Source organism: Chelonoidis abingdonii, chromosome 1, assembly GCF_003597395.2.
Source record: "Chelonoidis abingdonii isolate Lonesome George chromosome 1, CheloAbing_2.0, whole genome shotgun sequence".
Taxonomy (NCBI): Eukaryota; Metazoa; Chordata; order Testudines; family Testudinidae; genus Chelonoidis; species Chelonoidis abingdonii.
Window position 1 is genome coordinate 371,603,061 of NC_133769.1, and position 14,471 is coordinate 371,617,531.

General features: G+C 46.6%; 1 protein-coding gene across 1 annotated transcript; it reads left to right on the forward strand.

The window, feature by feature from the left end:
• The first annotated feature begins 1,412 nt into the window (after positions 1 to 1,412).
• On the forward strand, positions 1,413 to 2,368 carry LOC116822473 (olfactory receptor 52D1-like). Its single transcript, XM_032776373.1, has one exon. The coding sequence runs from the start codon at positions 1,448 to 1,450 to the stop codon at positions 2,366 to 2,368; it is 921 nt and encodes a 306-aa protein (XP_032632264.1). The 5' UTR covers positions 1,413 to 1,447.
• The last annotated feature ends 12,103 nt before the right edge of the window (positions 2,369 to 14,471 follow it).

Consider the following 14,471-nt stretch of genomic DNA (forward strand, 5'->3'; position numbering starts at 1 on the left):
GGGCTCAGCCCTGAGTCTCCTGGCACTCCAGCAGGGCAGCTGCACTCTAGCTGTGAATCATGCAACGAGAGACTTTAGACGCAACAGAATCAGTCCGGTTGAAGGATTTCCTCTCCTCATGTGAATTTATTTCTGGAACTGATGCTGGCTTGAGAGCCCTGGAGAAAGATTAGGGGGATCCAATCCACAATCCTTGACACCATTCCAATAGACCTCATCTCTGACAGACAGAGGCTGCCTCTAAGGACAGGGAGGGCAGTTGAGTGTTCCAGGCCCGCTCCACCACATCTTCTCTGCTGAGATTCCTTCCAAGGGATTAATTAGCCCCTGTTGTCCCACAAGAATCAGGCCTGAGCCATCCAAATCCTTTACCCACATGTATGGTAATGCTTATATCACTTTCCCTGCCCACCTCTGCTGCAAGTATTAAGGAGGCAATGCACAATTAGTAAAAACGGTTCAAATCCAGTCTCTCTTTCAGCTGGCCGCAATGGGCCACTTCTCCAGCAGGTGTAAATGGGTACAACTCTAATGTCTCTCTGCCCATATCCGACAGCTCAGGACCAGTGTTCCCTCAAATTTTTGCCACTCATGTGCAGAATTAATTTTTGTTATGTGCACTGATATGGAGGTGATGTGTGACACATCACCTTCATATTGATGCACATAACAAAATTCCTGTGGTGGGGGTGGGGAGAAGTGGTTTGGAGTGTGGAAGGGGGCTCTGGGCTGGGGCAGAGGGTTGGGGTGCAGAAGTGTGAGGGCTGTGGCTGGGGTTGTGGGCTGTACAATGAGTCCGGGGATCAGGGCTCAGGGAGCGGTGCAGGGGGTGAGGGCTCCGGCTAGGGATGCGGGTTTTGGGGTGGGACTGGGGATGAGGAGTCTCGGGTGCAGAAGGCTGCTCTGGGGATTTGGCAAAGAGACAAGATTTTCCCCAGTTCTCTCTCCCTACAACAGCACCTGGGCTGGGGCAGTGGGATGCCTCTTCCCGCCATGGTAGCTCTGGAACTGGGGCTGCAGGATAGGCACCTCTCCCCCAGCCCCCACAGGGTTCATGTTGGGTGACCCTGGCAGTCTGGGCCGTGGCTGTGTCCGGGCCATCAGGTTTTTCATGGACAGTTCATAGTGCATCTAATGAGAGGAGTGTAGAGAAAAAGAATCACAGCTTTGAACTACTACAGAGCCCTTAATTACCTCTAAAAGCCACTGTAATGAGCGTGGAATGGCTGCAGTGCAGGAGCCAAGAAAAAGGTTATTTGTTACTCACTCTTTGTGTGCTATTAGCTCAGGATAGATAAAGAAGTAATGCTGAGAAAATGCCATCTTGTCATGTTTCCTTCAGCTGGTTAATGATTGTTTTCATGGTTAGTTACAGGGGCAGGAAGCAGCCATGCAATGGAACTGAATGCACCCAACTGGATCCAACGTGGCATCTTCAAACTGGACCATGACCCACCCCTCCACCTTCATCCTCCTCGGCATCCCGGGGCTGGAGGCGGCACATGTCTGGATCTCCATCCCCTTCTGCTCCATCTACATTCTATCCCTCCTGGGGAACAGCCTCCTCCTGGCTGTTATCAAGACTGAACTGAGCCTCCATAAGCCCATGTACCTTTTCCTTTCCATGCTGGCACTTGCCGACCTGGTCGTATCCACCACCACCCTGCCCAAAACCCTCTGCATTTTCTGGTTCAGGGACCAGGCCATTCACACCAATGCTTGCCTGGCCCAGATTTATTTGATTCACTCAATTAGTACCATGGAGTCTGGGTTCATGCTGGCCATGGCCTTCGATCGCTATGTCGCTATCTGTAACCCGCTGCAACACTCAGCCATTCTAACCAATCGGGTTGTAGCCAAGATAGGGCTGGGTATTGTGATGAGGGGGGTTGTGTTACTGGGCCCACACCTATTCCTGCTTCAGCGACTCCCGTACTGCAGGACCAATGTCATTTCTCACACCTATTGTGAGTTCATGGCACTGTTGAAATTGGCCTGTGCGGACACGACGGTTATGAGTGCCCATAGTCTGGCCATAGCATTTCTCACTGGGGGATCAGATTTTATCCTCATTGTCCTGTCCTACATCCTGATTCTTCGGACTGTTTTCAGACTCCCCTCCAAGAAGGTGCGACGCAAGTCCCTCAGCACCTGCAGCTCCCACATCTGTGTCATGCTGGTGTTTTACACTCCTGCGTTCTTCTCCTTCCTCTCCCATCGCTTTGGCAACATGGCTCCCCACGTTCACATCCTCATTGCCAACATGTACCTGCTCTTGCCTCCCATGATGAACCCCATCATCTACGGGGTGAGAACCCCAGGGATCAGGCAGAAGGTGCTCCACATCTTGGGCGTCAAACCAGCCTGAAGCCCATGGGACTGGTCAGTGGCTGAGGAGCAAGGTCCATGTGTAGAACTAGAGTTTTTTGTATTATGTATAATTTAAAATGAAGAATAAAGAATAATACTGTCGCATGAATTAAATATATTTATGTGTGATATGATTTGACCATATTCTGCCGGCCACTCTTTCTGAAAGTAGAAAGGAATGACCTCATGTGCCATTGGTAAAGATGAAAGCAGCAGAGAATCCTGTGGCACCTTATAGACTAACAGAGGTTTTGGAGCGTGAGCTTTCGTGGGTGAAGTGGGTATTCACCGACGAAAGCTCACGCTCCAAACCTCTGTTAGTCTATAAGGGCCACAGGATTCTCTGCTGCTTTCACAGATCCAGACTAACACGGCTCCCCTCTGATATTGGTAAAGATGCGTCAGTCAGAATCTTGTAATCTGAAGCTGATTTCAAGGCAGTAATAGACCTTTAGGGTCATCACTTTGTTGTAGGTTTAAAATCAGCATTTTATAGTAAGTAAAAAATGCAATGATTGTTTTCTCCTGCACTGCAATCCGATGTTCCTGGTCAATGTTCTGTGTAAATTAGTTCTGTTTTACGTGTGAATGAGAATATGTGTGTTAAAAATAAGTGTGAAGGCCATCACCGGACCGAATGTTCTAGGAGGAACAAGGACCAATGTAAAGGTGCAGGAGATAAAACTGCCCCTATGAGATGTCAAAGGAGGCAGATTAATGACTCTAAGATGAGCAGGCACCTATCAATTGGGGCAAGATAGCTTTGATCAAACCAGCATGGGGTAACTCCCTGAGAGACTGATGAAGGAACAAAATAAGATGAGAAGACAATTTAAGAAACAAGCTCTCTTCAAACGACGATTGATTACAGTGTGATGATGGAAAACTCATTGGCCCAGTGAAAGAGTCAGTATACAAGCAGAGTGCTTTGCCATGAGATTGTTGGTTCGTCTGTCAAGACTTCTCCGGAGCATCATGTCACGACTGATAACTGGCTCCCCTAACCACGATCAACCGAGCTGGCTATGAGGTTGCTCTGGACTGGTAACTGTAACATTGACTGGTGGGATCTGTTGTGTGTGTGTGTGTGTGTGTGTGTGTGTGTGTGTGTGTGTGTGTGATTTATGCTATTCTAATTGCTGTATCTCATAAATGCAGCGTATTGCTTTTTCCCTGAAAAAGATCCCATATGCTTCTTATAAGCAACACAATACAGGTGACATCAGGCGCAGAAAAGTATTAGGGATTCAAACTGCTGCTCACCCTGCCTATGAAAGCCACATCGTGATTGCTGAGCGCAGGACTAATAAACACACTTGTCTGGGCCTGCCATAAACAAGATAGTAGGAGTTAATAGCACAGAAGTACTTTTAATCTCTTCTGACTTGTAAGGGTTAACAGTTCAGTGAGCCTGGCTGTCACTGACCAGAGACCAATCAGGGGACAGGACACTTTCAAATTTGGAGGAGGGAAGTTTCTGTGTGTGCTGTTAGACTTTGGTTGTTGTTTTCTGGGTTCTGAGAGGGACCAGACGTGCAACCAGGTTTCTCTCTCCCTCCAATACAGCTCTTATCATTTAAAAATAGTGAGTACAAGGTAGATAAGGCGAGTTAGGCTTATTGTTTGTTCTTTATTTGCAAATGTGCATTTGGCTGAAGGAGTTCAATTGTGTATTTGGCTGGAAGGGTTCAATCTGGATTTTGCCGAAAGATTTTAATTTGTACTTGAATACTTAGGTGGAGGGTTCCAGTGTCTATAGCTGAAAAACCCTTTACCTATTCCATCTTAAATTTACAAAGATAATTTTTACTGTTTTTCTCTTTTTAATTAAAAGTTTCTTGTTTAGAACCTGATTGGTTTTTTTTTTTCTGGTGTGAGACCCCAGGGGGACTGGGTCTGGATTCCAGGGAAATTGGTGGGGAGAAAGGAGGGAGGGGGAGGGAAGGCTAATTTCTCTCTGTGTTGGATTACTGTCTCTCTCAGGAGAGTCTGGGAGGGGGAAGAGAAGGAGGAGGAGGTGAATTTTCCTTCTTTTTAGATTCAAGGACTTGAAACAGTGATCTTCCAGGGTAACCCAGGAGGGAAGCCTGGGAGAGGCACGGTGGGGGAAAGGGTTTCTTTCTTGTGTTAAGATCCAGAGGGTCTGGGTCTTGGGTTCCCAGGCAAGTTTTGGGGGGACTAGAGTGTACCAGGCACTGATTCCTGGTTAGTGGCAGCGCTACAGGTTCTAAGCTGGTAATTTAAGCTTAGAGGAATTCATGCTGGTACCATCACTTGGACGCTAGGTTCAGTGGGATTTGTACATGACAGGGCTGAAGCCAACAAGACTTCACTTTCGCTTCTGTAGAACATTGTTATCGTTTGTCATTTCCACCCGGAAATTCCTTTCTTAATGATTCTCAACATTGTGTTTGCTTATTTGACTGTCACTCGATATTGAGTGGATATTTTCAGAGAACTATCCACAATGACTGGCTTCAAGTCTGAGCTTGATAATTATGTAGGGGATGATATGATGGAGGATAGATTAAAATTCAAAATGATTTAGACAAACTGGAGAAATGGCCTGAAATAATAGGATAAAATCAATAAGGAAAATTCAAATTACTTCCACTTAGGAAGGAACAATAAGTTGCATACACACAAAGGGAAATGACTGCTAGGAAGGAGCACTACAGAAAAGGTCTGGGGTCAAGTGGATCACAAGCTAAATATGAGTCACAGTGTTACACTGTTGCAAAAAAAGCAACATACTTTGGGATGTTGAGCAGAGTGCTGTAGCAAGACAATGAGAAGTCATTCTTCTCTGTACTCTGCACTGATACGGCCTCAGCTGGAGTATTGTGTCCAGTTCTGGGCGCCACATTTCAGGAAGATGTGGAGAAATTGAGAAAGTCCAAGAAGAGACACAAAGATTAAAGGTCTAGACAATATGACCATTGAAGGAAGATTAAAAAAATTTGGATTGTTTAGTTGGAGAAGTAAGATGGGAAGGGACATGATAACAGTTTTCAGTAATAAAAGGTGTTACAAGGAGGAGGAGAAAAAAATGTTCATTTTAACTCTGAGGACAGAACCAGAGCAAGGGAAAAAGTTTTTTCCTAATATTCCAACCTAATCTCCCCCACTGCAACTTGAGACAATTACTCTTGTCTGTCATCTGCCACCACTGAGACAGTCTAGATCTATCCTCTCTGGAACCCCTTTCCAGTAGTTGAAAACAACTATCAAATCCCTCTCACTCTTCTCTTCTGCAGATTAAACAATCCAGTTCCCTCAGCCTCTCCTCATAAATCATGTGCTCCAGTCCTCTAAACATTTTGTTGTGCTCCGCTGGACTCTTTCCAATTTTTCTAATCCTTCTTGTAGTGTGAGCCCAAACTGGACACAGTTACTCGGATGAGCCTCATCAATGTTGAATAGAGGGAAATGATCATGCTCCTCGTTCTGCTGCATGATTACTTATACAGCCCAAAATCCGTTAGCCTTCTTGACAACAAGGCAACAGTTTACTCATATCCAGCTTCTATACACTTAACCCCTGTAATAAGCTCTGTCCAATCTGGCTTAGTGTCCAAGTCTGGGTGCTTGCATGAACTCCATGCTTAATTACAGCTTGGATCTTATCTCGCTGCACTATCCAAATTTCCGGGTTTTGGCCCTCTGGTCTCCCACAACCTTCCCTGGAGAGTTCCCAAGACAGAACTCTGAGTCTGACGGCAAGGGAAATATCCACTTCCTTCCCCTCCCTCCACCCAGCTTTCCTCTCTGGGCTAACTTGAAGTATTGATGTAATCTCTTCTACATCACTACCAGGAAGCCTGTCTCCTCTCGTCACAACAGACACCTCAAGCCAAGGAAACAGAGATGATTTATCTCTTTTCCCCTCTTTCTTCTCCCCTCTCAGTCTTTCCTGAGAGAGACAGTACTCCTGGCCAGAGATTCCTATCCCTTGCCTTAACTAGGAAAGAAAATCCACAAGTTTACAAAAAGCTTTATCTAAAAAAGAAAGAAAAACACATGACATGGTCACTGCATCAGATGAAAACACAGGCGTTGCTTAAAGAAAATATAGAATAATCAGCCTTATTCAAAAGTATCCAATTTAACATTCCTGCAAACTCCACACATGTAAATACAAAATACAATATAAACCTATTGCTTTTCCTTTTGTACTCACAACTTGGGAACAGAAGGGTAGAAAGAAGCTTGGAGATAAAAAAAAAAGCTCTTCCCTCATAGCCGAGAGAAAACAAACAGAACAGAACAGAAGACAAAACACACCCAGAAGTTCCCTCCCTCACTTTGAAAAATCCGGTTTCCTGATTGGTCCTCCGGTCAGCTGTTTGGTTCCCTTTGTTAACCCTTTACAGGTAAAAGAAACATTAACCCTTAGCTATCTATTTGCAATCGGGGCAGAAGAGGCCATCTTTTACCAAGAACACGTGCTTCAGAAATTGTGGAAACATGAACTCCTTCACCACCCTGGTGAGAACTTCGGACTTTGTGTGAGCCCCGAGGGCCGTTGGACTTGTGTGGAGAAAGCGCTACATGAGCGACAGTTCCAACGATGGCCCTTTGACTCAGCCGTTGATGGATACGCCAGAACGTGAAACCCAAACCCTCCTGAGGCACCCAATGAGCATGAAGGCCTCTCGTTGTTCGCCCCTCAGAGGTGGAAGATGAACGCACCTCAGTGGAGTCAGCAGAGAACGAGGTGAACAAAAAAGATTTCGCTCAGGTAAATGAATGATTAAGAAGTGACGGTTGATGATGGGGTGCAATGAAATTAGAAAACAGGAGGTTGTGTAAATCTAAAAACAAGCAGTGGGGTGCTTACACTGTTTCTTTTCTGAAAATCTCTCAACAGCTCGAAGATGCCTTTCTAGAGGCCTTTGAGAACTGACATCAGTAGCCTTGGGGGAGCAGTGATGAGTCGCCAAAATATTAACAACAGGTTCCCTCCTCCTCACCCCATGAGGAGGTGGTGCCCCCCCAGGGGGTCATGTCCCATCCAACCCCTCATGTTCCTTGACACCCCCCCGGGACCCCTGCCCCATCCACCCCCCTTCCCTCTCCCCTGACTGTCCCCTGCCGCCCCATCCAAACTCCCTCTCTCATTCCTGCTGGCCCCCGGACCCTGCCCCATCCAACACTTTCCTCTGTTTCTGCCCCTTAACCAACCCATCCAACCCTGCTCCTTCCTGACTGCCCCTCGAACCTTGCCCCCATTCAAGCGCCCCTGTCCTGCCCTCTGACCGCCCCAACCCTATCCACTCCCCCACAACCCACTACCCTCCCCCCTCTCCAACATCCCTCCTGCCCCTCCCCTACCAGGCTCTGAGCCACTCGCCGACTGTACATGGCGCTGTGGACCCAGCGCAGCGGCAGAAGCACTCGCCTGAGACCTAGACAGGTCCATCCCGCGAGTCCCGAGCAAGACTCCCAAGAAGACCGGGACCGGTGCGGCGGAGCCCAGCGAGATGCTTGCTGGGCTGGGACCGTGCAGGCCCGCCAGTCGGCTAGACTCTCACCTGGACCGGCACCAACTTGCCAGGCCCAAGCCTGACCAAGCCGCTCGAGGATCGGCACCGGCACTGGCAGCCCTAGCCGGGCCCTCGAGCACCGCTCGAGGCCGGAACGCACCGCACTGTGGGCCCGGCCAGGCTGATGCACTGGGGCCAGGCGAAGGGGTGTTGCCCAGACTGAGCAGGGCGCTCGCGCAGCCGGCCGTATGAGCTCCTTGGCCTGAGCTGGTATGGGCCGGCCAGTTGCTTTCTGAGCGCCTCTCACGCTTGACCCCAGTCTACCTGCCTGCTGCTTGTGTGAGCTTTCGTGAATCCCCTGATTCGCGCGGAAGCAGGGAGAGGGAGACGGAGGGTGGAGCTTTCAGGGGGGAGGGACGGTTGGGCGGGGCCGGTGATAGTGCCAGTTAAGTTAATTTACAAGCTGTTTTAGAACTGCTTTCCTGAACAACGTTTAAAAGGCCTTCTAAATTAACAACCGGTTCTGAACCGGTGGGAACTGCTCCAGCTCACCTACTAACATGGATAAATATACATGCATCAGCGTTTGCTCACTCTGAAGACACCACATCCAAAGGAAAATCTGGCAAAGGACAAAATGGAAGAATGAACGACTCAGACTCCCCTTATGGAGGGGTTGGTGTCCCATCTTTTAAAGTGGCGTAAAAGTTCTGTACAACCAGGAAATAAATAAAACTTATTTATTTAAATGTTCATAGGAATTGTCCCCCTTATATTTGTGTAGCAAAGATGGACCATAACACATTTCCACACAGCAGCTCTCTTCACGAAAATAATTACATCCCGAAAGCGGAGCTTCGGGGTCAACCTCTTTATCAAATCCAAAAGCAATAGCCAACTTTCCCATAGAAGATAGGGACACATGGGCTTTCAAGAGGGACACTTACAACTTACACATTCCAACCCCCCAACATCAACCTCAGCCGGACCATTCGCACAAATAATCCACTCCTAGACAATACAGCCAATTAACGATGGCCACCTAAACACCACCGCCTATATGGAAACCTACCTGACCACAAACTTCCTACATGCTCGCTTATCCAATCCAGCCACACCACTCAACCATTGTCCTACACCAAGCTCTACGTCCAATCACATTGCTCCAACCCTCAGATAGAGACAAACACCCTCAAATCTCTATTCATCATCTTCCAGCTACAATACCGCACCTGCGAGTGAAGATACGATGACAGAAGCCAGAAGAGTACCACGAAGGTCACCACTACAAGACATGGCCAAACAACGAAAGAACAGCAACGCCACTAGCCATCCCTTCAGCCCCCAACCAGCAGCATTATCCCCTAGCCAACAGGCCTAGCTTAAGGCCGCAATTCTCACGTCCCCTCTCCCAATCGCCCTTTCCAACCCCTGCCCGCCCTCCTCTCCCAGGTCACTCCGCGCTTCCTCCTCCCTCCCTCCCTGCTGCCACCGCCGAAAGTGCTGGAGGGAGAAAGCGAGCGCACGCAACGAGAGGCGAGCAGAGTGACGCGGCCCGCGGTGCGGGAGTAACCGGGCGGAACCGCTCCCGCCCCAATTCCCATCTCTGCTCCACCACCGCCATCTCCCCGACGCAACCACAACTCACCTTCTTCCTACCCCCCCCAGGCTCCATCGGACCAGTGACTTGCTTCGGGCGGGGTGCAAGCAATTTTTGGAGGGCCTAAGATGCAATTATTGTTAATCTGCCCCAGCCCCCAAACTAAAACTCCCAGCACATCACAAAGTGATCACAACCTTCCTGAAGGACATATCCCCTCACTCTCACACATCTTGGAGACAGGGCCCCGCTCTTGGACCACAACCCCCAAACCAGCCAGCACCACACAACAAAGCTACAACCCGGAACCTATCCTTCAGACAAAGCCTCTTCTAACCCGTTCAACATATCCTGAGGGGAACATTCCTAGACCTAACCACATCAGCCACATATCAGAGCCTCATTCGCCTGCACATTCTACCATCTGGAATATGCCTTCATGTGCCAGCAAATTCCCCTTCCATACTTTGGCCAAACCAACATCCTATGTAAAAAATAAATGACACAAAATAGAATGACAACAATACACATTACAAAACGCAGTTGGAGAACAATTCAATCTCCCTGGCCATATACAACCTAAGAATCACAATACCAACAAAAAATCTTCAAAAACAGCTCAACAAGAGACGCTGAAATGAATTCATTTGCAAATGCACACCATAAATTCGGCTGGAATAAAGACTGAGGGATGGCCATTACACAAATTAAAACTATTTACTCATCAGCTTATTTTCCCCCACTATAGTTCCTCACATCTTCTTGTCCATATGCTGAATGGGGCCACTTTCCATTACCACTACAACCAGTCTTTTTCTCCGCTGATAATAGCTTCACCTAAACTCTCACTCTCCTTATAGTTGTATGGTAACACCCAATTTCTGTCCTGCAATATATATATAATACACTGGATAGCTTAGTTGTTAAAGCGCTGCCCTTGAACGGAACCCCCGTTATATAGAGACCGTGGCTCAAATCCCCTGTTGGTACGCCAGCACTTTCCAGTAGGTGTTGGCAAAAACCTATCCACTTCAACCTGCCTAACCTCAAATATAGTGAACACGAACTAGAGAGTCATGCCGGCTTGGACGTTGCCCTGGATACAAGGCCTTGCACCAGATGTTGAGGAACCAAGGACAGACGACAAAGTGGGCTAATTGAACAAACCATTTCCGGAGGAGAACAGAAGAAACTCTGGAATTGATGGAATGCTACTACAACATCGACTAGAGAGGGATATATGAAATGTATAGGACATAGGACAAAAGACCTACAATCCATGTTCTTACTGAGAAACAGCTGTACCCAACGCTTCAACATAGTAAAGGAAGCTGCCTCACATTGAGATAGACCAAGCTCCAATTACATCCCAATCAGAGACCTGAAGAACCGAATATAAAAGCTGGAGAATTACCAGGCCCTGAAAGCGGAACTAAGACGAGTTGAAAGTGAAAGGCCAAAGTGTCCCAGTGGGTAAGCACTCAGGGTGTGACTTCTAAGCTGGCTGAGGCTTCCAACACTCCAGACACACACGGAGCTTTCTTTCCAGAACGGTGCGGTGCTAGGGGAACAGCTAACTACTGGTGCAGAAACACCATCAAACTCCCAGGCCCTGGAGAGCCAGAAGCTGAGAATGACCACATACCACCCATAGGTAATGGGAATTTTTTTTTATATAATCTACTATATCTCTATATATATATCTATATATCTTCCTACTGTACTTTCCACTGCATGCATCCGATCAAGTGGGCTGTAGCCCACAAAAGCTTATGCTCAAATAAATTTGTCAGTCTCTAAAGTGCCACAAGTATTCCTCTTCTTTTTTCCCTTTACACAAACCAGCTCAAATACCTTTTAAAAGAAGCAAGACCATTGTTTCAGATGTGGCTGTGCAATGGCAGGCAAATTTGGTGGATATGCACCGGTTCTCCAAATGCAGCAGTGGTGTTAAGTACATCTTAATAACATCTTAACAAACCGATCGAGGGGAAAGAATTTTTAAACAAACATTTAAGAAGATTATTAAGTGGCATGGAGTTCACTATTTTGTTACTAATTATGATGTCAAAGCAGGGGTTGTAGAGCGATTTAACAGAACTTTAAAAGCTAGGATGTGGAGATATTTTACAGTGCATAACACCTTTTGCTACATTGATGTGTTACCTGACTTTAAAGAGTTACAACCAGAGTTTCACAGAACTATACATACCAGATTTGCTGATGTTAGCCCTTCAAAATTCTTTGAAGGTATGGAAAATGGTTTAGGGTGATGGTCTAAAATAACACCGGTTGTTGCCCCTAAATCATCCCCCAGAGGGGGATTCCACTCACTCTCCCTTTTCACAAATATCACCAAGACAGGCACCACTCTTGCAACCTCTCTAAGAGATAGAATAGTTCTAATTGGGCATAAGCAGTGGTGAAACAGGCAATGAAGATGTTGGTATTGCCAGAGACAGAGTACCAGTCTTTTGCATGCTTCCAAGACACACACGCAGTTTCATCGTTGATAAACTCACAGGATGAAACCTTGTAATTGAGGGAAAACAGGTACTGAAAGAGTGGAGAAATTGGAAAGGGTCCAGAGAAGAGCAACAAGAATGATTAAAGGTCTTGAGAACATGATCTATGAAGGAAGGCTGAAAGAATTGGGTTTGTTTAGTTTGGAAAAGAAGTCAGTGTCATGGTACAGGCGCCACTCTTGCAACTCTCTAGAAGGTTGTATAGTTCTAAGCGGGCATAAGCGGAGGTGAAACAGGCTATGAAGACGTTGATATTGCCAGAGACAGAGTACCGGTCTTTTGTGTGCTTCCAAGACACAAATGCTGTTTCATTGTCAATAAACTCACAGGATGAAATCCTGTAATTGGGGTAAAACAGGTACTGAAAGAGTGGAGAAATTGGAGAGGGTCCAGAGAAGAGCAACAAGAATGATTAAAGGTTAGAGAACATGACCTATGAAGGAAGGCTGAAAAAATTGGGTTTGTTTAGTTTGGAAAAGAGAAGACTGAGAAGGGACATGACAGCAGTTTTCAGGTATCTAAAAGGGTGTCATAAGGAGGAGGGAGAAAACTTGTTCACCTTAGCCTCTAAGGAATTAGAACAAGAAGCAATGGGCTTAAACTGCAGCAAGTGAGGTTTAGGTTGGACATTAGGAAAAGTTCCTAACTGTCAGGGTGGTAAACACTGGAATAAATTGCCTAGGGAGGTTGTGGAATCTCCATCTGTGGAGATATTTAAGAGTAGGTTAGATAAATGTCTATCAGGGCTGGTCTAGACAATATTTGGTTCTGTCATGAGGGCAGGGGACTGGACTCAATGACCTCTTGAGGTCCCTTCCAGTCATAGAATCTATGAATCTATAAAATCTAAAGGTTTATTAATAAAAGGAAAAGATACAAATGAGACTAGAATTGGTTAAATGGAATCAATTACATACAATAATGGCAAAGTTCTTGTTTTCAGGCTTGTAGCAGTGATAGAATAAACTGCAGGTTTAAATTAAGTCTCTGGAGTACATCCCCAGCTGGGATGGGTCATCAGTTCTTTCTTCAGAGCTTCAGTGTGTGTAGCAAGTCCTTCCAGAGGTAAGAAGCAGGATTGAAGACAAGATGGAGATGAGGCATCAGCCTTTTATAGGCTTTTCCAGGTGTAAGAACCTCTTTGTCCTTACTGTGGAAAATTACAAGCAAAATGGAGTCTGGAGTCACATGGGCAAGTTCCTGCATACTTTGCTGACTTACAAGTGCATCTGCCTTCTCTCAATGGGTCAATTGTGTAGCTGATGGTCCTTAATGGGCCATCAAACAGGCTAGGCAGAGCTAACACCAACTCTTCTGGGATGTCACCCAGAAGCATAGCATAAGTTTGAGATACAGACAGGATAGAGCCAATATTCATAACTTCAACTACAAAATGACACATTCATACAGACAGCATAATCATAACCAGCAAACCATAACCTGTCTTAGACCCCTTATATGATCCCCTTTTACATAAGATTTGGTGCCACTACAGGACCTTGGTTGCAACCATGTTCTATACGGTCCCAGTTCAAGTCAATAATGTGACACAGGCATCTTCCAGTTTGGTCATTTTCTTTAAAACACGGTCAGGGTCTGCACTAAATTGCACAGCATTTATCAAGGTCACCCCTTACGCTAAATGTTCTTGGGTTAGGCACACAGACATTGCATAGCATAACCTATGGCAAGAACAGTGTTTAATAAGCTTTCCAAACACAGCTCAGTACACAGGCCCGGAGCTTGAAGTTTATATCTACTGAAGTCCAAGTCACACTGTCATGGTGCCGTTGGGCTGGCGCATCTATGACACAGCCCTCACAATCTTCAAAAAGCTTTTCCCTAAGGCAGTGATTAAGGACAGCATAAACAGCAACAAGTACAACAGTCGCATGACTTTTTACACTCACGACGTGGCACTGGCTCAGTCAGTTCCATGCCAAGCCTCCTAAACTCCTCATAGCCATCATCCTCGGAGTCCTCTTCAACAATTTCTATCGGAATTGAGCAAAAACAAGAAGAGCCTGGTTCATCTTCGCTGCTTGATGCAACGCTGTCCAGGACCTCTGGGTCCTCTAGAAAGGCATCATCAAGCTGTAAAGAGATTTTCAGAAAAGAAACAGTGTAAGTTCCCACTGCTTGTTTTTAAATATACACAACCCACCCCACCCCCCAGTTCCTAACTCCATTACACCCATCATCAACAGTCACTTCTTAATCATTCATTTACCTGAGCAATGTCTTTTCTGTTCACCTTGTCCTCTGATGACTCCCCTGAGCTGCGTTCGCCTTCCACCTCTAGGGGGCGGACAATGAGAGGCCATCACACTCATCGGTGTGCCTCACGAGGGTTGGGTTTCGGGTTCCGGTGTATCCATCAATGGCTGAGTCAAAGGGCCCTTGTGGAACTGTCGCTGATGTAGCGCTTTCTCCACACAAGTCCAAAGGCCTCAGGGCTAAAGCAAAGTCCAACGTGCTCACAGGGTGGTG

What these genes read in the sequence shown, in the direction of transcription:
- LOC116822473 (XM_032776373.1), top strand. Translation starts at nt 1,448, where the DNA reads ATGACCCACCCCTCCACCTTCATCCTCCTCGGCATCCCGGGGCTGGAG.